Source organism: Carettochelys insculpta, chromosome 3 (assembly GCF_033958435.1).
Source record: "Carettochelys insculpta isolate YL-2023 chromosome 3, ASM3395843v1, whole genome shotgun sequence".
NCBI lineage: Eukaryota > Metazoa > Chordata > Testudines > Carettochelyidae > Carettochelys > Carettochelys insculpta.
The window spans coordinates 44,124,985-44,147,060 of NC_134139.1; the positions used below are offsets into that span (position 1 = coordinate 44,124,985).

The following is a 22,076-nucleotide window of genomic DNA, read 5'->3' on the forward strand; positions in this document are numbered from 1 at the left end:
GGTGGGATTAAAATGATTTAAATGAGTACAAAGAATAATCTGAAATATCATGCTGAATTGCCATTTTCTCATTTGAACATCCATTAAGGAGGTTGTATTTTTTCAACACATAGGCTACGTCTACACTAGCACAAATCTTTGAAATGGCCGTGCAAGTGGAATAAGGGGATTTTGGAGTTCCCAGGGTCCTTTCGAAAGGCCCCCCTCTGGACATGCCACGCGGCAGCGAAAAGCAGCAATTTCAAAGAGCCGCAGCTGGCAGCATGCTAATGAGGCACTGAATATGCATTTTAGCACCTCATTAGTAATCTTTGAAATGGCCATTTGCATGGCCATTTCAAAGACTTGTGCTGGTATAGACATAGCCATAATTTCTTTTTGTATCAGTGGCAAAAATCCATTCTCCTTTAGGACCAGCATAACATCACTCTTTGTTTCTGTTCTTTCTGCATCTTGCTTTCTGTCTCTGGCTACGTCTACACGTGCAGCCAACATCGAAATAGTCTATTCCGATGAATAACGTCTACACGTCCTCCAGGGCCGGCAACGTCGATGTTCAACTTCGACGTTGCTCAGCCCAACATCGAAATAGGCGCAGCGAGGGAACATCTACACGTCAAAGTAGCACACATCGAAATAGGGATGCCAGGCACAGCTGCAGACAGGGTCACAGGGCGGACTCAACAGCAAGCCGCTCCCTTAAAGGGCCCCTCCCAGACACAGTTGCACTAAACAACACAAGATACACAGAGCTGACAACTGGTTGCAGACCCTGTGCCTGCAGTATAGATCCCCAGCTGCCGCAGAAGCAGCCAGAAGCCCTGGGCTAAGGGCTGCTGCCCACGGTGACCATAGAGCCCCGCAGGGGCTGGAGAGAGAGCATCTCTCAACCCCCCAGCTGATGGCCGCCATGGAGGACCCAGCAATTTCGACGTTGCGGGACGCGGATCGTCTACACGGTCCCTACTTCGACGTTGAACGTCGAAGTAGGGCGCTATTCCTATCTCCTCATGAGCTTAGCGACTTCGACGTCTCGCCGCCTAACGTCGAAGTTGGTGCCGCTACTTCGAAGTAGCGTGCACGTGTAGATGCAGCTTCTGTCTTTGTCAGTCTCCTCTATTCTTCCCTCAGAGTTTCCTTCTCTGCAGCAATTCCCACGTCCCCAAGGGCTTCATTCACATCTATTCCCATTCTAACTGCTAAAATGATAAACAGTGAAATAGTTAATGTTGACACTGAAGTGTCCTTATGGAGGTAGAGCAGGGCACAGGGCCACTGACAGGGGGCAAAATGGGCAGATACCCTGGGCCCAGCAATTTAAAGGGGCGCAGGGCTCCCAGCTGCTACTTTCACTACTTCAGCAGTGATAGTGAGCCGGAATCCAGGGCCCTTTAAATTGCCACCAGATCCCACACAGCATGCTCCAGGCACGCCTGAAGGATGGCTTGGGGGGGCATTCCCCCTCTGACCAAAGCCCCACCCCTTCCAGGGGCATGGAATCAGCCCCCTTCCACCTTGCTAAAGGGCATGATAAGTCTCTCCACAGACCTGGAAAGGGCACTTATTAGATCTGTCCTTTTCAGGCTATCTGCAGTTGCAGGAAGACATCACAGAATAAGTTACACTAGATTTACATTTGGAAGGTTTTCTTCACAAACTTGAGAGCTAGTAACTTAGTAGTTTTTAAACGGAAGCTTAAATGCTGCAAAATCAGTGGGTCACATCAATCAAGATGGATGTGGCCTATGGGCCATGGGTTAGACACCTATGAATGAGAGCATTTAATGTTAAGACTCGAGATCTATTGCCTGTTCAAATCCTTGTTATTTCTTTTTAGAGAAAGCAAATGGTTGATAATGGTTCTCAGTATACTGACAGCTTTGTTTTAATGAAAAAAGCTCATGGTAGAAAAGAAGCAATAAATGTGTAGTATCAGAGAGGTCGCCGTGTTAGTCTGTATCTTCGAGAACAAGAAGTCCTGTGGACCTTATAGACTAACAGATATTTTGGAGCATAAGCTTTCAGGGGCAAAGTCTTTGCCCACAAAAGCTTATGCTCCAAAATATCTGTTAGTCTATAAGGTGCCACAGGACTTCTTGTTGTTCTTGAATAAATGTATGGGTTATTAAAGGTCTGAAAAGTGATGAAAACTGTTTGGGCATGTAAATACACTCTTCTAATATGGATGATATGCCTTAGTCAACAGTCACTGAGTTAAGTGGAGGAGCAACTGGAGGAAATTTCATGGCCTGTGACATACAGCAGATCTAACTAGGTGAACGAATGGTCCCTCCTGGCCTCAAACACTGTGAATTTTAAGTTCTGTTAATTAATCTCCTACAGTGAGACAATAGGATATTCCACAAAGCAGACCAGAAGAAAACTGTATCACCTTGAGATGGTCCCAAACCTTCTCTGATCTGATTTCTTTCCTTTTCTCTTGATGCCATTTTGGGAGAAGCTTTTTGAGGCCTGATCCTGATGTGCTGACATTTCAATAGTAGTCACACAGGATGTCCATGGCAGAGCAGAAATTAAACCCAGATCTCCAATGTCCTCATCACAAGCCTGCTCCTCTCCAAAGGACTAAATCTTTTTACTGTATGTCCTGTTCTGGAATAATAGAGCAGTGCTGTATTTTTCTAATCTCTGTTAAATCCAGCCTAAGAATAAGCATGTACAAACAATAGTACCCTGGATAAAGAGAGAGGTTAAAGATATCCCTGATGCAAATTCACTGAATCCAATGACATTGTGCTGGAGGTGAACTTCTCCCAGAGCATGTAATGAGAGCAAAGGAAATTGAACTTAAAAGCTTTTCATACATAATTGTTCATTTCAGTTCTGTTCATTCAGGGGTTATGCATAATTCTGAACTGATGTGGTGATTCAAAGTCAAAATGATGTGCACTGATTGTGTGCAAGGCAAAATTGAAATGACAATTAAAGGTCAGTGCTAGCCAATACAATATCTATTATTAAATACATGTGAACCTTTTCTGTCAAGCTAAAAAACTCTTGGCACTTGATAGTGTTGAATAGATGTGGCTGTTACAGGTCAAAGTTGTGTTTAGTGTTGTGTTAATTCAATGGGGACCACACAAGTGCTTCCACTTGACTCAGAGCTACCTCAAGTTAGCTTCCAGAAAATCTGTGTCAGACATGTTCACACTTGCTGGGGCAGAATCTGTATCTTGATTGCCATTGCATTGCCATCGTAATGATGTCAAATTAGAGGCTAAAGAAGGTGCTGGTTTGAATGGCTAGGATAATTTACATTCAAACTAATATTCAGTGGTAATGGTCCAAAGATTAATGGAGGCAAATAATTATTAAAAACCATTTCCTGCTAAGAATCATAAATAGATACCCCCAAAAAGGGCTCGCAAGGTAATAATGTCAGGTCTAGTGTCCCTTTCCAAACAAATACACAGTATGCTCTTTCATATCTGGCATTCTATTATCTGAAACTCTCAGATAATTGGCATTTTAACCATAAGTAAATTTTATGTTTTCTGTAAGTACACTATAGTGAAAGTAAATACAAATAAATACGCAAATACAGTATACGTTTGCAATGTACAATACTACTGTGGTTGGTAAATAAAGTGCTCTGCATACATTTTTGTTTGGTTCTTAAAATCTAGTCTTGTTTTTCTTTAGTGTTATGAATTGCTAGGTATTATCCAGAATATTTGACTATCCAGCAACCTCCCAGTCCCAGGGCTGCTGGATGTGAAAGAGTTTACTGTAAACACATACCATTCTCATCTGGTCACGTAAATCAAATTTAAGTTCAGTATGTATATATTAAAAGAAAACAAAAGGAAAGCAGAATTTTAGCAAAAAAACAGTAGGGATAAATTATGGATTAAATTCACCAACTGCCATTATTTCTGCTGCTGTCACGTCTCCTGTTCTTTTTCCACCTTCCTTCTATCCTGGTTGCTCTGTTCTGTTCACCTCATTTTCCTTTCCAAATCCTTCTATTTTGCCTGCATACCCTCACTTAGTTTTCCTTTTCATCCTTTCCTCTGTCTTTCTGCTGCTTTTCCATTTTCTGTTTAATTAATTGCCATATTTTTCAACGTTCATCTCCCTCCATTTTGTTTTTTTTTCACAAGCTCTTGCATGCACACTCACATTTCTCTCGCCATACCTGCTTTGGCTCTGTGTCCCCACTCCCTCTCTCCATCTTTTAAAAAATGCGTTTCCATCCTCCAAACTTGTTTTTTGGTCCAATTTGTCAGAACGGCACTCTGGGCTGTTTTTGCTGAGTTACAGTGGAGTTGTATTGCTCCCGCATCATTCTCTCTCCCTCACCCCTTCAGTCATTCTCTCTGAAAAAGTTGCAGCAGCACCAGCCAGGCTGCCAGACAGTGGGCCAGTGCCGTCCTGCTGATGGAATTTCAGACAGTCCCAGGTCCTTCTTCTCAAGCTGAGACAATTGCCTCTTGTTGTCCACCCAGGGAGCAGCCCTTCTTGTAAATTCTTGTAACCTGAAGAATGCGGTGCATGGATAACGACATTTATTTAGCCTGGAATTTTCTATGATCCACTTCCACATGATCATATGTACGTTAAGAACATAAAAAGGGCCATACTGGATCAGACCAATGGCTCACCTGGTCCAGTATACTGACTTCTGACAGTGTTCGAAGCCAGGAGCTTGAGAAGGAATGAACAGAACAGGTAATCATCAAGGCTACGTCTACACTAACACTCCTCTTTCAAAAGAGGCATGCAAATGAAGGAAATCAGAAATACAAATGAGGCACAGATTTACATATCTGGCACCTCATTTGCATATTCTTCGTTTGAAAGAAAAAAAGCAGTGTAAATGCAGCTCTTTCAAAAGTAAACCCCATCTTCAAAAGAACCCATCTTCCTATTTTTTTAGGGTAAAGGGGTCTTTCAAAGATGGGGTTTACTTTCAAAAGAGCCACATTTACACTGCTTTTCCTCTTTTGAAAAAATATGGAAATGAGGTGCCAGATGTGTAAATCTATGCCTCATTTGCATTTTCAATTTACTTAATTTGCATGCCTCTTTCAAAAGAGGAAGGTTAGTGTCAACATAGCCCAAGTGATCAATCCTGTTGTGAATTCCCAGTTTTTGGCAAACACAGGCTAGGGACACTTCAGAGCATGGTTCTGAATCTCAGCTCATCCTTACTAATAGCCACTGGTGCACCTGTCCTCCATGAACTTATCTAGCTTCTTACATCATACATTCAAGCTAACTGTATTCAAATTTAGCAATGCATGGGTCTTCTGCAAGCTGTCTCTTTTATTTCAGTAGGTCTTCTGGGATGACCAACACCTAACCATGGGAGGGAGGGTTAGAGGTCTGAGCCCCATGGTCTATTTTCAAGCCAGTTTTGACTTTTGTCTTCAGCTGTTTTTGGAAAAAATAAGATGCCCAGAACCTGAATGCCCGCTAAGTTGTGTGACTGTGCCGGTGCCTACTAAGTGCTGTGCAGGTGCTGAGGACTGTGGCAGAAAGAGGCACCCCTTCCCCAGTCTCAACCCAGTCCCAATCCAGACCTGCCACAGCCAGGGACGAGGCAGTCCTGCTGAAGCCACAAGCCTTCCTCAGACCTCCTGCAGCTGGGAGAGAGGCACTTCTCCTGCTCCCTGCCTAGGTGTTGTTGCAGGGAAAGAGAGCTGAGGGGAACTTTTCTCCCCACTGTAGCCCCAGAGAAGCCTGCATGACAAATCCCTCATCCATGGATCCACCCCATCACCTGCACACCCATCTGGAGCCCTCACCCTGACAGACCAGCCCTCAGCCCCTGCCCTGAAACTCCTTCCACACTTGGAATCCCTTGGCACCACCCTGCCACATTACTTGTTATTGAACCAATAAATGTGATGTCAGCCATCTCCTCCATATTGGTTCACAGAACAAAATTCATTCCACACATGCGTGAATAAAATTAGAGGGAACACTGGCCAGAGCTGTTTTTATATGATGCTTGGATTGGTGACTGCTATAGTAGATGAGAGTTGAGATTTTAATCTGCATTATTTTACTCTGACATACTTGGACCTCACATGCCGCCCCAGTACCAGAGAATGGCTATATTAGCATTGCATAGCTAGATTACATTAAGCGGTGCTATGCTTTATGCAGATTAATTTTGTTACACTTTAAAAAGGGTGATTTTTCACCCTTTCTGGAAGCAGGCATGTTCTGTATCTCCTATCCTATGCTAGCGCCACTGCAGATAAGAGAAGTGGGAGGGGGGAAGCTAGTCTAGGTTTTTATCACAACTGGAGGGGGAGTTCTATCTAACAGGAAGGGTGTTGAGAGCAGTTATATCCTGTTTGTGCTTTTGTAGCTATGGGCACTTCCTTCATTTATGACTTTGTTTTCTTTCCAGCTTTCTTTTCTGATTCCTTGATGTTATTTGTCTTTCATTGCAGCTCTGGGGTATAATCAAACAAGGATACAAATGCAAAGGTAAATACAGAATGAATAGTTGTTGTTTTCAAGACAGGTGTTATGATGTTTGGCACACAGAAGTCACTCATTTTTTGGCAAAAACATTCTGTTCATCCAAATTTTTTATGAGTCATTTGTAACACAGTTGACAGTAATCAGTGAACTCTTTCTGGTATAAGACCCCAGCTGCATGCTAAGACACTCATTACAAGGCAGAAATCAAGTGTGATTTCTAGCTCAATGCCAGACATTAGAATTTATGTAGGTCAAACTAACTGACTCCATCTGAAGTAGAGAGAAATCCTGAAGTATTTCAGCATTCTCGTTTGGCCCAGAAGTTCAGGAAATCCACGTGTGCTGGCAATGCTCTTTCTTTGTCCTGTTTGTCTGACAGATAAGCCTAATAGCCTCAAAATGTAATAGCAAGAATGAGCTACTTGCAGTACAGATGATCCAGACCCCCATCCAGGTCATTAATAAAAATATTGAACAATACCGGCCCCAGAACTGATCCATGGGGCACTGCACTTGAAACCGACTGCCAACCACACATTGATTGCTACCCGTTGGGCCCACCCATCTAGCCAGCTTCTAGCCACCTTCCAGTCCACCTATTCAACCCATACTTCCTTAACTTATGGGCAAGAATATTGTGGGAAACTATATGAAAAACTTTGTTAAAGCCAAGGTATATCACAGCCATTGACTTTCCCATGTCCACAGAGCTTGTTACCTCATCAGAGAAGCTAATCAGATTGGTCAGGCCTGATTTGCCCTTGGTGAATCCATGTTGACTATGCTTGATCACTTTCCCCTCTTCCAAGTGTTTCAAAATGGATTCCTTGAGGATCCCCTGTATGATTTTTCCAGGGACTGAGGTAAAACTGACTGGTCTATAGTTCCCTGGGTTGTCTTTCTTTCCTTTTTTAAAGATGGGAACTATATTTGCCTTTTTCTAGTCATCTGGGACCTCTCCCGATCTCCACGAGTTTTCAAAGGTAAAGACCAAAGGCTCTGTGTGACATTTGCCAATTCCCTCAGTACCCTTGGATGCATTAAATGTGGACCCATGGATTTGTGTGCATCTAGCTTTTCTAAATAGCCCTTAACCTGTTCTTTCCCCAACAGGGGCTGCCCAGCTCCATCCCATACTGCATTACCTAATGCAGTAGTCTGGGAGCTGACCTCCGTGAAGAGAGAGGCAAAAAAAAGCATTGAGTACTTCAGCTTTTCTCACGTCATCTGTCACCAGGTTACCTCCCTCATCTTGTAATGGCCCCACACCCTCCCTGATCACCCTGTTATTGTTAACATGTCTGTAAAAACCTTTCGTGTTACCCTCACATCCCTTGCTAGCTGCAGTTCCAATTTTGCTTTCATCTTCCTGGTTACTCCCCTGCATTCTCCAGCCATATATTTATACTCCTCCTTAAGTCATCTGTCCAAGTTTCCACTTCTTATATGCTTTCTTTTTGACTTTAAGCTCACCCGGGATTTCCCTAGTAAGTCAAGCTGGTTGCCTACCAGATTAGCTTTCCTTACTGCACATTGAGATGGTTAGTTCCTGTGCCTTCAATAAGGCTTCTTTAAAACACTGCCAGTTCTCCTGAACTCCCTTTCCTCTCCATATTATCTTCCCATGGGATCCTGCCCATCAGTTTTCTGAGGGAGTCAAAGTCTGCTTTTCTGAAATCAAGGGTCTGTATTTTACTACTCACCTTCCTTTTGTCAGGATTGTGAACTCTACCATTTCATGATCTCTGCTGCACAGTCTGCCACCCACTTCTATTTCTCCTACTAATTCTTCCCTGTTTGTGAGCAACAGGTGAAGCTGCACACAGCCCCTGGTCAGTTTCTTCAGCACTTGTACCAAGAACTTATCCCCGACATTCTCCAAAAACTTCCTGGATTGATTGTGTGCTGCTGTATTGATCTCCCAACTAACGTCAGGGTGATTACATGAGAACCAAGGCCTGTGACTCAGAAGCTTCTCTTAGTTGTCTGAAGAAATGCTTGTCTCCCTCTTCTGACTCTGACCTCCTTTGTAGAGAGCTTTGAGACCTACTGATAAGAGCTGCATGAGCACCAGGTTATATCTATTGTTGTTTTGTTCATAGCATGCAACTGAAATGTGCTCCTTTGCAGTGCCCAGGTGACAGGCAATGATGCATGACCGTGAGAGTTCAGCTTGACTTTCAGAGCCAGTTGAGTTTTCGGGGCAGCAATTTCAAAAACCACCTGTCCCTTGTGAGCACCCATTCTTCTTCTTCAAGTGCTTGTTTATCTCCATTCAAGTTAGGTGTACACACCCAGCGTGCATGACTGTCAGAATGATTTATCCTAGCTCAGGAGTTGGCAACCGAAACAGCAAGAACAGCCATGTTTGCGAATTCAGTAAAAAACTCAATAATTCAAGAACTGCAATGCGTGTGAATACAAGACAGTCTTTAATAAATAAGTCAAACTGTATTTTTTTGTAATCCCTATTTTAAAAACAGTGCACATACATATCCCAGAATGCACTGCATGTATTAAAGGGGAGTTACCTGATGCTTCAAGACCACATATTGTTTGCTATTTAGATATGAGTTGGTAATTGTTTGGCTTTTAGACATTTAGTGAAATATTGAAAATTATCAGGAGAGAGTTTTTTTACTTTGCAATCATAATACTGACAGACCCAGGTTGCTAGCACCAGGGATTGAGCCTCCAATCCTAGGGGCTAATGCTCTGTGCTCTACTGCCCTGTGCTGCACTGCATGAGCTAAAGGCCCCCTGGATTTCAACTGAGGCTGTAGAGCAAAGACTTCACTCACCCTAGTATGAGGTCTCAGTGCCTCTGGGTACTACACAATTATAGCATGGGGAGCCTCAAAGAAGTCCTTAAAGAGCCACATAAGAAAGATCACTGCCCTAGCTGCTACCTATGGGGTAGGCTGTGGATCCCCCTGGAGTGGCACCAGGATGGAGCCCTATATATGACCCTGCTGAGCTGACAGCACCTCCATTTCTTCTTACTGCTTGTGCACGCTGTTGGAACTGCGGCTGAATACTTGTTGCTGGGCCATGTCTCTCTAGCACTTTCTTGTGTGTCTGTAAATGGTTCTTTAGCATAGCCATCCTTTTCCAGTTAGGGTTAGGCAATCAGTGGGTGAAGAAGGGTCTCCTTTCTCCTCCTGTGTCCCCTTTAGGGGACTGAGGCATGACAACGTCTCAGGGCTTTAAGCAGTGTAGCTCCTGCTTGAAGTCCATGACAATGAGCAATCCCCACAACTCCTGCTTTCGTGATTTGGGGGACGCTCATCAGACTGATAAGTGCCAAATCTGCAGGAATTTAAGACCCAGGCTCATAAAGAAAGTGACTTTCAGCTTTGTCAGGTTCTCATGGAGCTGGCACTTCAACCTCCATGGCAAGGCTCCTCACCCAGTTCCTCGGTGCACAGCGTGCCATCCTCTGCTCTGGGCCTGGCATTGAAAAAAAAGGCTCGTCCCAGCATCAGCATTCCCCCAAACCTCTGGGCAAGTACTGCTCTCAACTCTGCACTGCAAGCCTCCAAGACACCCAGATCATCAGCACTAGCTCCATCAACCCTGACGTCTGACACAGGCAGCACCCAACAATCTTAGGGCCCATGACCCTGATCCTCCAGCACCCCATGCACCAAGCCCAGTCCTCCTGGACTTGCCACTCTAAGTCCTGACCTGGACGCTCATGGCACCGCCAGTCTGACTCATGGCACCAGTCACATTTGCAGCATCCAGCTCCATTCCACTGTATGCCCAGCGCTCCCATTCAAAGGTCTTCATGCAGGAGGGCTCTGATTCCTATGCAGTGATGTTCAGCACCATGTCTCTCAAGGCCTATGCCCATCTAGACACCATTCCAGTTCTGGATCTCCCATTCGTCATCTTGGTCCCAGAATCCAATTGCCTCTGCTCCATCCAGTGTCAGGCTTGGAAGCACCTCGACGCTGCTCCTGCTCTATCAGCAGATCCTGTTCTCCGTGCAAGTCCAGCTCTACTAGCCAGGTTCCTCATGGACCCAGCTCTCCGCGCTCACCTTCTGCAGCACACCAGACTTCACCTTATCAGCGCTCATGCTCAACACCCCGATCCCGTCACAGGTCTTTGTCTCAATGCCACTCGCACTCTCAGTACCAGCGGTGCCATTCTCTCTCTTGGTGCCATGTTTCCTCTCAGCACTAGTTCCACTCTGACCACAGCTTCTTGTCTCGATGCCAGTTTCACTCTCTTCACTGGTCTTACTCATCTTGTCAGCTCTCATGCTCCTGGCTCAACACTGACTGCTCTCCACCAACAGCTCCAACTGGATCAGCCCCACCATGGCCCTCCCACTCAGCCTTGCCTGTCTCCTTTCTGGGGGCCTTGGGCATGTCCAACCACTCCATCCTAGCACACCCACTTGTACAGAGACATGGTTGGTTCTCAGTGGCCTCCATCCCAGCAGCAAATCTGGAGGCCTGGGGTATACCTCAGGTGCAGGGCACCATGCATCCTCTTCAGCATCAGCCTACAGGTACCCCTTTGGCCACAAGGCTACAATAAGCCCTCCAGCTCCAGACCCTCACTTTTCCACTCCTCTGGAGGAAGCCTCCTGTATGCTGCCTCCTGATCAGCCAGTGGTTTCGGCACAGGTGGCACCCCTCATTGGCTTCTTCTAGCTCCTCTCCAGACAAGGCCATGGCAGGTTCCTCCATTTCGGGTCCTCTACCCACAGACTTCTGAGTGCTCCAGGACCTCCCTTGTCAGGTGGCTAGCAGCCTCAACCTTTCTGTGGAAGAGAGCACTGAGCTGGATTACCCCATGGTAGCCATCCTCACCTCAGAGGGATTGCTATGTGTGGCCCTTCCATTTAAAAATATTCTTGTCCTCCGCCTCCACTGTTTAGCCTCTATCCCTTCCCGCTGCCTGGGGCATAGAACAAGTCAAAGGGTTTGAGTACCTGTACACTCATCCTCCCTCTTGTTCCTCGGTGGTAGATGCAGTTAATGAAAAGGAGCATTAGGGTCAACAGTCTCCAGCCATAAAATCTAAGGAAACTAAGTGCCTGTACCTATTTGGGAGAAATAGGTGGTCCGATGCTCAGGTTGACTACTCAATTGGTCATCCTCAGCCATTATAACTATAACTCTTGGGCTTCTCTCCTTAAATTTAAAGACTTGCTACCTGAGGACTTTGCTACATGAGGACTCAGGGGATGCAGCAACCCAAGCTATCATTTCAGGCATCACCATGTGTCAAAGGACCTGGTTACAGTCATTTGGTCTCCCCCCCAGAGGTCCAGCAAGCTACCCAGGGCCTTCTTTTTGATGGTGAGGGGCTGTATGCAGAACAAGCCAACTCCCACCTCCACAGCCTCAAAGACTCCAGGAACACCTTGAAGTCCTTGGGCATTCACACACCATCTATGCAGAAAAAGCCACTTAAGCCCCAGTCGAGTCCTTTCCAACCTCATGGGGGCTCAGACTTCTACTGCAGTAAACCCCATTGCTCACACTGTAAGCCTTCCTGTCCACCGGCTGGGGCCAACTACCGTCAGCCCAAGTTTTCCTCAGGGGCCAAGAACTCATTTTGATGGTGCGCCTGAGATCAGAGTCCAAATGTCATCAATTCTTCCCTTAAGTTCCTCAACAGACTCTGCCTGGTCGGCTATTACATCAGATCTGTGGGGCCTCAGGATGGTCACACTGGGCTATGCCTTCCCTTTTCATTCTCCCTCATTTTCCTGTCCCCCACCCATCTCTCTTCAGCTCCTCTTCCAGGGAGCACAATCACTTCTGACCCTGGGAGCAGTGAAAAAGGTGCCACCTCACTACGGGGGCTGAGGATTCTATTCCTGTTATTTCCTCATCCCAAAAGCAAAGGGGAGTGGGGCCTGTGGCCTATCCTGGACCACAGGGAACTCAACAAGTTTGTCGTTTCCCACAAATTCCGTATGGTCCACCTAGGCACCATTATTCTCCTCCTGGATCTGGGGGACTAGTAAGCTGCTCTTGACTTAAAGGAGACATATTTCTATGTCATGATCTGCTTTCCAATTGGCAATACCTGCGCTTTACTGTGGGACACCTGTATGTAAACCTTCAGTTTATGGTCCTTCCCTTTGGGCTCTCTATGGACCCCTAGAGTGTTCACCAAATGCATGGTGGTGGTGGCTGTCTTCCTCTGCCAAAACAGCATTCAGGTCTACCTGTACCTGGAGGATTGCCTCCTGCAGGGCTGTTCATTCTGTCAGGTGCTGGCCCAGGTGGCTTTCACCAGAGAAATTCTCGACAAGCTGGGACTCTTGCTCAATCCATCAAATTGCTTGTTAATCCCAACACTTTTCAGGAGAGATAGAGAAGGGAAGATGTGGCCAGAGGTTTGAAGGACCTGAAAAGTAATCTTCCTTGGCCATTATATCTGCCAGAAGGGTGTCTGAACTCTGGGCCACCACGTCAGAGCCCCCACACACAGTGTTCCGTAAGGACAAGGTTCAACTTTGCCCTCACCTCACTTTCCTACTGAACGTGGTCTCCAGCTTCCATACTAGCCAGGATATTTTCCTTCTTGTTTTCGATCCTAAACCTCCCAGCTCCCAGCAGGAGCAGCAGCAGCACTCTCTCAATATAGAAAGCAAGCACCCACCTCACATCAAATGGACAAGCCCTTCCACAAGACCTCACAGCTTTTTGTGGCTTTTGCTGATTGAATGAAGGGGCTTCCAATTTTATCACAGTGCAACTCTTCCCGGATCATGTCCGGTATACAAACATGTTACAGTCTCACTAAGGTTACCACACCACCTGTTATGGTGCACTCTTCATGAGATCAGGCCTATCCAACTGCTTTGCTGGCTCATGTGCCTCTCCAGGAAATCTGTCGAGCTGTGACATGGTCCTCTCCACTTCTATATCTCACTTTGCTATTGTGCAATAGTCTAGATGGGACCCTGCCTTCAGGGCGGCTGTCCTTGAGTCAGCCATATGTTGACTCCAACCCCTCCTCCTGGGCTTCGCTTGAATAGATATGGGCAAGCACTCTAAGACAGTGGTGTCCAAAACCAACTGAACTGATCGCCACAAACCCGCCCCTCTGGCCAGGTGCCACCCCCACCAGGCACCCTACTCCCCACTGCAGCCAGGCACTCTACCCACCACCCCCAGTGACTCACCAGAGCTGCTGTTGGGCCACCCAGGCCACAGCCACGCAAGTCACGCTATGCCACTTGAGCTCTGAAGAGCTGAACCACCCAGCCCAGCCCAGCCCCAAGGTGCTCCAAGCAACAAGAGCCATGCTGAGCCACCCAGCCCAGCCCCCAACCATGTCACACGAGTTGCACTGAGCCCCAAGATCTGCGCCGAGCTGCCCAGCCCAGCCCCAGAGTCATAACGCCCAGCCCAGCGAGCCAGGCTGCACTGCCCCGCCTGAGCCACCCAGCCCAGCCCAGCGAGCTGTGCCACCCATCCCCAAGCTCTCCCGCAGCCCGAGCAAGCTGCCTCTGCTGCTGGCCCCACCCTTGTCTCACCCAATGGTGGGGTGTGCGCGCAGAGGGGCAGAGGGTGCTCCACATGGGCAGCTCTAATGAGCCACTTCACCACACCATGCTGTCCATTCACCACACGTGGCGAATGGACTGTGTATTGGACACCGTGGCTCTAAGAAGAAAAAAGCAGTTACTCATCGTTGTAACTGTTGTTCGTTGAGATGCGTTGCTCATATCTATTCAAAATCCACCTTCCTTCCCCACTGGCGGTTTAACTAGCAAGAAGAAACTGAGGGGCAGGGTCTTATATAGGACTCTGCACCGGCACCATTCCAGGAGTCTCCACAGCCCACCCAATAGTCAACACCTGGGATATAACTTTCTTGCAGTCGTGCACACAGTTCATGCACACCTCACTTGAATAGCTATGAACAACACATCTCAGAGAACAACAGTTACACTAGTGAGTAACTGTTTTTTTCCATGCACCATTACAAATGGCTTCTTCCTCCTCATCTTCCAAGCCACGGTCTCCTTTATCCATTGTTCAGCTTACTGACCATGTGCCATCAGATGAAAATTTCCTATTCAGATGAAAACTTAGATCCTTCCCAAAACCCCAGCCAAATGCCACAGCCAAGAACACAGACATATGTTCTGATTAACAGACACTGGAAAACATTAAGTATCTCCAAACAGAACCCTGTACTCAGTTTCATTTGTTGTTACCTTCCGAGAAGATAAAACTTAAAGTAAGGATGGTAACTTTACTTTAGTACACGTAAAGTGAGTGTATTCATTTGGAAGCTGCAGCGGAATAAGCCTGGAACTGGTCCGTGTTCTTTCGAGTCACTTATCTGGGCAGAATTGTGCTTTAACAGTGACCCATGAAGAGTTATAACAGAGACATACATGAGACTACAATTTGCAAAGGAACCTAAGAAATTGATAGGCATCAGAGTGTTAGCCGAGTTAGTCTGTATCTTCAAAAACAACAAGAGGTCCTGTGGTATCTTATAGACTAACAGATATTTTGGAGCATAAGCTTTCGTGGGCAAAGACCCGCTTCATTAGATGCACCTGACGAAGTGGGTCTTTGCCCACGAAAGCTTATGCTCCAAAATATCTGTTAGCCTATAAGGTGCCACAGCACTTCTAAGAAATTGAGGGAGAATTAATGGAATTTGGACATTGATTATCTGCAGGGTCCTTTAAAAATGCCAGCTCTTTAACTGGCTTCTGTCTGAGCTGCCCTGGCAAAGGTGAAGAGTAAGACAAACAATGTGTCCAAAATGTACAAATTTAGAATGTAACAAGGCTTCTCTTTTTTCAGGGTTTGTTTCATTGGAGGGAGTTATTTGCAGTAATGTTTGAGTTTTATGTAGCTGTCAAAAATCAGGCAATTTCAGAGCCTTCTTTTTGTATGCATTGTAATGACTAATATATGTTACTCATTACACTGGGATATACTATAATGAGTAATCGCTTTCTAATGTTTCCTAGCATACATGAACATGATCTCTGAAACAGCCTTAAGATAAAAACCACTGAGGAACTTTTATTGCACACCAGCAGGGTCTGCATGGACCAACAAATATGCAGCACATAAGTGCACTTTAGAAATCACACCACCATCATTTGCATTACTGCTATGGGGAGACAAATCCTCAGATAGAAGTAGCCATATCTGATGGACAAATGCTGGTTTTTTTTTTAATTGGGAGTTATTTTAGCAGTGCTTATTTATTAAACCCAAAATTCAGAAGCTCTAAACTTAAACAGAAAGTCCTTGAAGCACCCAGTGGTGGCCACTCTAAACAAAAGACCCAACTTGGCAAACTTTTTGGAGATTGGACTGCAAATCTGTTGCAGAGAAGCAGATTCTTTGCTGATGGTGACCTGTTCGGATCCATTTATGACTTCAGTAGTGACTTAATCTGACTTTCTGTTGCCATTTGAAAATGCACACGCCTTGCCTGTCTTATTTATGCCAATCAATTCAGTGACCTACAGATTTCCATTGGCTTTTGTCTTCTCCGTATTTTTCTGATCAGAGCTTCTGCACAGTTATGTTTTTGTTAATGGCCCTTATGGCTCATCGGACACTACAGCTAACTTCTAGTGGTTTCACAATTTTTTTAACAGATTGTGGTGCCAACTGCCATAAGCAGTGTAGAGACCTGCTGGTGCTGGCATGCAGGAAGTTTGCCAGAGGAAACTCCCTGGGCAGTAATCATGGTTCTCTACCTAACAGTCCTTCCCTCCCTCCAGGTAAAAACAGCCTTTTCTTCTAATTTGCTCATTACTAAATACACCTAAGCCAACTCCAGGCACCCTAACACATAAGTAACGATACAGTAAAATACACTCATTGTGGCAGCAGGCCAGCTGTGCTGCTAAGTACTTGACTAAATGTAGTGATACTACTCCAGCCTTACCCAGTCCTGTACTTCCCCTTATACCCTCTCTCATTCACATGTGCAAGGCTGATGGCAGTCCCAGAATAGTGTGTGGACATTTCAAATAGGGCCCAGGAGCCCTGTCTGTGCCATCTCCCTCATACTGGAGCTGATCTGGGGCCCAAAAGGCTGTTTCCATAGCATGGTAGAACTGCCATTCTAACCCAAGAAGAGTTTTGGCTGAGCTAGATAAGATTCCTTCATGGCTGACAGCTGCAAAGTGACCTTTTCTCCTCCCCTTCCTCTCCCCAATTTTGCTTTCTTTTTAAACCAGGAATTTTATGTGAACCCATTTTACTATATAATGGCTTCCTCATGCCACCCTTCCTCACACCAAGGAACAGCTTATACCAGGAGAAGCCCTGCTAAAAATAAGTGGGGCTATCTAAGGAATTACAGTGCTGGTCTAAGTAATGATGGAAGAATCAAACCCTAACTGTTAAATAAATTAGTAAGAGTTGTCATTTGGCTTAGAAGTTCTCTGCTGAAAACATCTTGGAAGTGTTTAATAATCTTGATGTGGTATATTGAAAATAATTTATTCCAATCTCTCTCATAGTACAAGATGAAGTATTTGAATTCCCCAGTATTGCTACAGGGCATCAGGATTTAGATGGCAGAGCAATCACTCTAGTGACTGGCTCTTCTCGAAAGATTTCCGTCCGTCTCCAGCGGGCTACCACCAGCCAAGCAACACAGACAGAACCATTGTGGCATGAACCAGGCTGGAGTGACTTGGGTTCCCATACCTTTCCCAAAATGAAGTCCAAATTTCATAGCAAAGCTGGAAAGAACAAAGGCTTTGCAAAATGGGAGAACGAAAAGCCCAGCATACAGGCCCATGTGGATATTGAAGTAGAGACCACAGAGCATATGCTGGATGAGAATGGAATAGAAACACTCCAAGAAAGGCAAGAACCTGAGGTGGGTAATAAAGTATGAGCTGATCACTTTAAAATCTATCACTACTTAAGGGGCAAAAAACTATTTAATGTGCATTTTTAAATGCTGGTACTTTGCTTTCTTTTTTGTGTCACTCAAAAAGATTTCACTCAAACACTAAATTATCAATATATATATGCATCTATTTTTATAAACCCAGACTTTGTTATGTGTACTGTTATTTACTCTAACACTGGGAATTAGTTTCTGTGCTTTGGCCAAGTGCACTCTTAGAAGTCAGATGTTCTACTTCATGGATTATTTTCCTTCTGAAATATTAAATAAGTAGAATACTACGTGAATAATTAGATCATATTCTGTACTGTTGTGCCAGTGTAACAAAATAAGTCGTTGAGTTCAACAGAATTTGGACCTGATGGACTCTGGTGTACATGAAAGCAAAATGTTGCCAGTTATTGTAAGGAGAAGTAAAAGAGATTGTATTCTAGCAGTTTGTTAGCAATGGCAGTGGAATTCTGATATGTAAATAGTGCTTGTTTTCTGGTTACAGGATAGCTGATCACTTGCCCTGAAAGATGGAGGACAATTAAGATGGCCATTAGAACACAGCAAGATGTGGAATTCAGTAGACTACCCTTTAGCTATGGGAATGCATATTCCTGTATTTCATGCATTAACCTTATGAATCCAGCAGATCTTTCTGTTATCGTATTTAATAGGATATTAGAGTAAAAATGCACTATTTATTTTTCTCACTTGAGTAAATTGTCTGGTGAACACTGCTTAGAGAGAACACGACAGTGTGTGATGTGACTCAGTCTTCTCATCTATGATTGTTATAGCTATATGACCACAGGTGGAAACTGTTTCTACACCCAATCCTACAATAATACAGACTAATGAGGATGGAACTTCTCTTCTTTGAAATTATCTCATCAGCTCATTGTGCCTATCCATGGTAAAGGTGATGGGGATGGCATCTGAATACACAAGATAATTTGATAATGCTCCTTATTCAAATGCTCATAATAGCTTATTAGGAAAGAACTGAGTTTATGTTCATTGCTAAATCTCACAGGAGGCTTTGAAAACATCAGAATTAAAAATCCTTCTCTGGGATGAATTCTTTGGCACACAGGTATTCAAATTTTTAAGATGTTTACATAGTTCTCATTAAACCCAAGTGTACACTAATGTGCCACAAAGGCTTATAAAACAGGGTCATACGAGAAGGCTCCTTCAGACATGCAGCACGTGTTAAAGGACTGTAGGAATTTCAGGACAAATATTATTCATATGTCTGGCTATCCAATAAATGGAGAGCACTGATTATGATAAAATTAACATGTAATAAATATTTTAGTTTTACTTTTTAATGTTCTTCTTTTAATCAAACTGAAAATATCTAAATAAAAATTAATACTAGATTTCATGAACAGCATCCTTGAATTTAGGAAATTCGCTGCCTCTGGTCAACTTGATTATAGCCAGTGTCCCTCACAAGCTTATACTTGGATCTGTCCTATGAACATGTATATTGATACTAGTTTGAACCCAAATAACTTGAGGCACAAGTCCTGTTAAAATCCCAAGTGGCTTATATTTTTAAATCACTTGAGCATTTTGGAAAATCTCATTCTTAAATTTTCACAACTCAAATTCACACTCTGGTTTGGATTAACTCAGGTTTATGCATGGTGGTAGAAGAGGAAAAAAACAACCCGAAAGAAGCTATTTGTAGGATATTCTGAGAACCTAAGCTAGCAAAGGGTTTTGTCCTGACAGGCGTGATCCCTTCATTGACATCTCAGCATCAATCAAGATTAGGTATTTACTTGTGTAAACTAAATCAGAAAACAACCTCCAAAGGACTCCTCTGTGATTGCGTGTCTCTAAATGAAGTTTGTGGATACCAGCTCCCTTGCCTGATTCACAACCTGGATCTTGTATGTTTCTCCTGCTTGGAACTCAGTAACTGGAGATAGAAAAAAGCTGTGACCCATAATTAAAATAGGAGCAGGAGAAGTTTTTGCTGCCCCATATTAGGAAGAGAGAAAGTTATAGAAGGGGTTGAGGAAGGGGACCCATGTCCTTCTTGTTTTAACCACAGGTGTCACGCACACATGTGCCAGTAAGCATTGGTCTAGATTTCCTGACCTGTGTCACGTGACACCACATGATGGGGGTTAGTACACAGTGTTTCCTCTTTAACAGACGAAAACAAAAAGGTAGCTGGTAGAGATTTTGAATGCATTACATTGGCTATGATGTGAAATATAGAATTAACCTAACCTGCTCTTATCAATGCTTCTTAAATTAAATATAGATAACTGACTATATTCATTTAGCAATGAAAAATAAATAGTCTAACTCACAAACTAGAAACATGAATTAGTTTGGTACTTGGGAAATGTTGGCAACTTGTTTTGGATTACACTCTTCCCCCACCTTACGAGGGTAATTTGTTCCTGAAAAAACCCTCTTAGGGCGAATCCTCGTAAGTTGAAAAAGTAATTACCATTAATTTCAACATGAAAAAATGGTATGTGTTCCTGAGCCCCAAAATTTACACCCATTTATGCTAAAACACCACCAAATCCCATTAAAATGAACACAATTACTTCAATAGTTAACATGAGTTATCATAACATAACATAACAAGGCATTTTCCCTTCATTAATTATTCCATAATATGTCTGTTTAGCTGCTTTTGGGGGGGCTGTCTCAGGTACAGTGACAGGGCTGCGAGGGGAACAGAAATCAAAGAGTGCCTGGGAGGGGGCCCAAATCGGATAGCAGCCCACAGCTGCAGAAGCAGAGCCGGTGCAAGTGGTTGGGCAGGGCACGGAGAGGCAGTCCGGCCTGAGCGCAGCTTAGGTTAAGCGGGGAGGAAGCAGTGCCAGGGGGCTGGCCGCACAGGGAGCTAGGCAGGCACAGGGGACCCCCAGCTGGCGAGGGGCGATGCCTCGCTCGTACGGGGCTCTGCGGCGGAGAGGCCCCACTGACGGCGGCCGAGGTGGCAGCGGCAGGCAAGCCAGGCACTAAATGGGATGGAACGCCGCAGGCGCCGAGCAGCACCCGAGGCACAGCTGCATGGGGGGGGGGGCAGCGATGGCCCCCCAGCCACCTGAGGGGGGGGCGAGTGGCGAGGCCGGGATGGGCTGTGTGCCCAGCATCCATGTCTCGCAGAGCGGCGTGATCTACTGCCAGGACTCGGACGAGTCTACCTCCCTGCACCGTGCCGCCACCCCCCTGCACGGCCTCTTCGTCAAGACTGAGGTAGCCAACTCCATCCCCTCGGTGTTCGCCTACCAGAGCCACCAGCCTCCGCCCAGCCCCAGCCTGCACCGCCAGGAGCGCAGGGAGCCCGCGTCCGCTAGCCAGGCTAGGGTGCGCCGCTGCTGCAGCACTGAGGCAGAGACCCACACCAGCCACAGCAGTGTCAAGGTAAAGGCAGGGGTGGGCCAAAGTACCCAGGGTGGCGGCTGTGTGGATGGGCGCTGTCCCCTCCACTCCTGGCTCTGGAGGTGGGCACCCGCTGTGGTTGGCCGCGGGCTCTGGGAAACCGCTGCCGATGCTGCGGAGAGATGCGCCGGGCGGGCAGCCATTGCCTGGAGCCGCAGCCTTTCTCCCTCTACAGGGTGGTCGCGTCCTGCTGAGGCACACGAAATCCAAATCAGTCCTCATAAATGCGAAGAAATGCCTCATAAGATGAAGTAGGGGTATTAAATGAAACTCCTTGTAAAGTCGAATTCTTGTGACCCGAATGGGCGTATCTCGGGGTATGACTGTACTGTAAATTAGGAAGAAATTGATACAGTTAAGATTAAATGAAAACCAAACTGGTTAGAACGTGCAGATGTTCTTTTGTGTAACTTTTAAAGCACATGCTGAACCCCCAATGCAATTGTGTAAATGTTTACTACTAGGTGTGACATCTTGCTCAATTTTAGTATCTCACTTTACCTGTTTTAATTCCTGGTCACAAGTCCAGGAGACCCTGAAAGCCCCTCAAAGCATTTCGGTGATCTGTCAACTGAGCAACCAGAACAGTCTTTCCCCCAGACTTTTAGCAGTTGGTATCTCATTATTCAATAGAATTATAAATTTAATCATTTAAAAGATGGAATTTTAAATTTCCAGTATGGTGATGTAATAGTTTATAACAATCATAGAATCATAGAACGCTAGGACTGGAAGGGATCTTGAGAGGTCATCGAGTCCAGCCCCCTGCCCTCATGGCAGGACCAAGTACTGTCTAGACCATCCCTGATAGACATTTATCTAACCTCTTCTTAGATCTCTCCAGAGACAGAGATTCAACAACCTCCCTAGGCAATTTATTCCACTGTTTGACCACCCTGACAGTTAGGAACTTTTTCCTAATGTCCAACCTAAACCTCCCTTGCTGCAGTTTAAGCCGATAGCTTCTTGTCCTATGCTCAGAGGCCAAGAACAACAAGTTTTCTCCCTCCTCCTTATGACGCCCTTTTAGATACCTGAAAACCGCTATCATGGTCCCCCTCAATCTTCTCTTTTCCAAACTAAAGAAGCCCAATTCTTTCAGCCTTCCTTCATCAGTCTTGTTCTCTAGACCTTTGATCACTCTTTTTAGCTCTTTTCTGGGCCCTCTCCAATTTCTCCATATATTTCGTGAAATGTGGTGCCCAGAACTGGACACAATACTCCAGCTAAGGCCTAACCAGCGCAGAGCAGAGCTGAAGAATGACTTCTCATGTCTTGCTCACAACACACCTGTTAATGCATCCCAGAATCATGTT

At 45.2% G+C, this 22,076-nt stretch overlaps 1 protein-coding gene across 3 annotated transcripts in view; it reads left to right on the plus strand.

Annotated features, from left to right (window-relative positions):
- RASGRP3 (RAS guanyl releasing protein 3) overlaps window positions 1–21,097 on the plus strand; it is a 94,476-nt gene extending 73,379 nt beyond the window's left edge. For 2 of the 3 annotated variants that reach the window (XM_074989708.1, XM_074989709.1), the window contains exons 14-17: window positions 6,429–6,465; window positions 16,079–16,204; window positions 16,952–17,316; window positions 17,846–21,097. In XM_074989708.1, the coding sequence (XP_074845809.1) occupies window positions 6,429–6,465; window positions 16,079–16,204; window positions 16,952–17,316; window positions 17,846–17,854 (537 nt within the window). In that variant the 3' untranslated portion in view covers window positions 17,855–21,097. The remainder of the gene's footprint in view (window positions 1–6,428; window positions 6,466–16,078; window positions 16,205–16,951; window positions 17,317–17,845) is intronic. The other variant, XM_074989710.1, reaches the window with a different exon arrangement.
- Window positions 21,098–22,076: the final 979 nt, after the last annotated feature.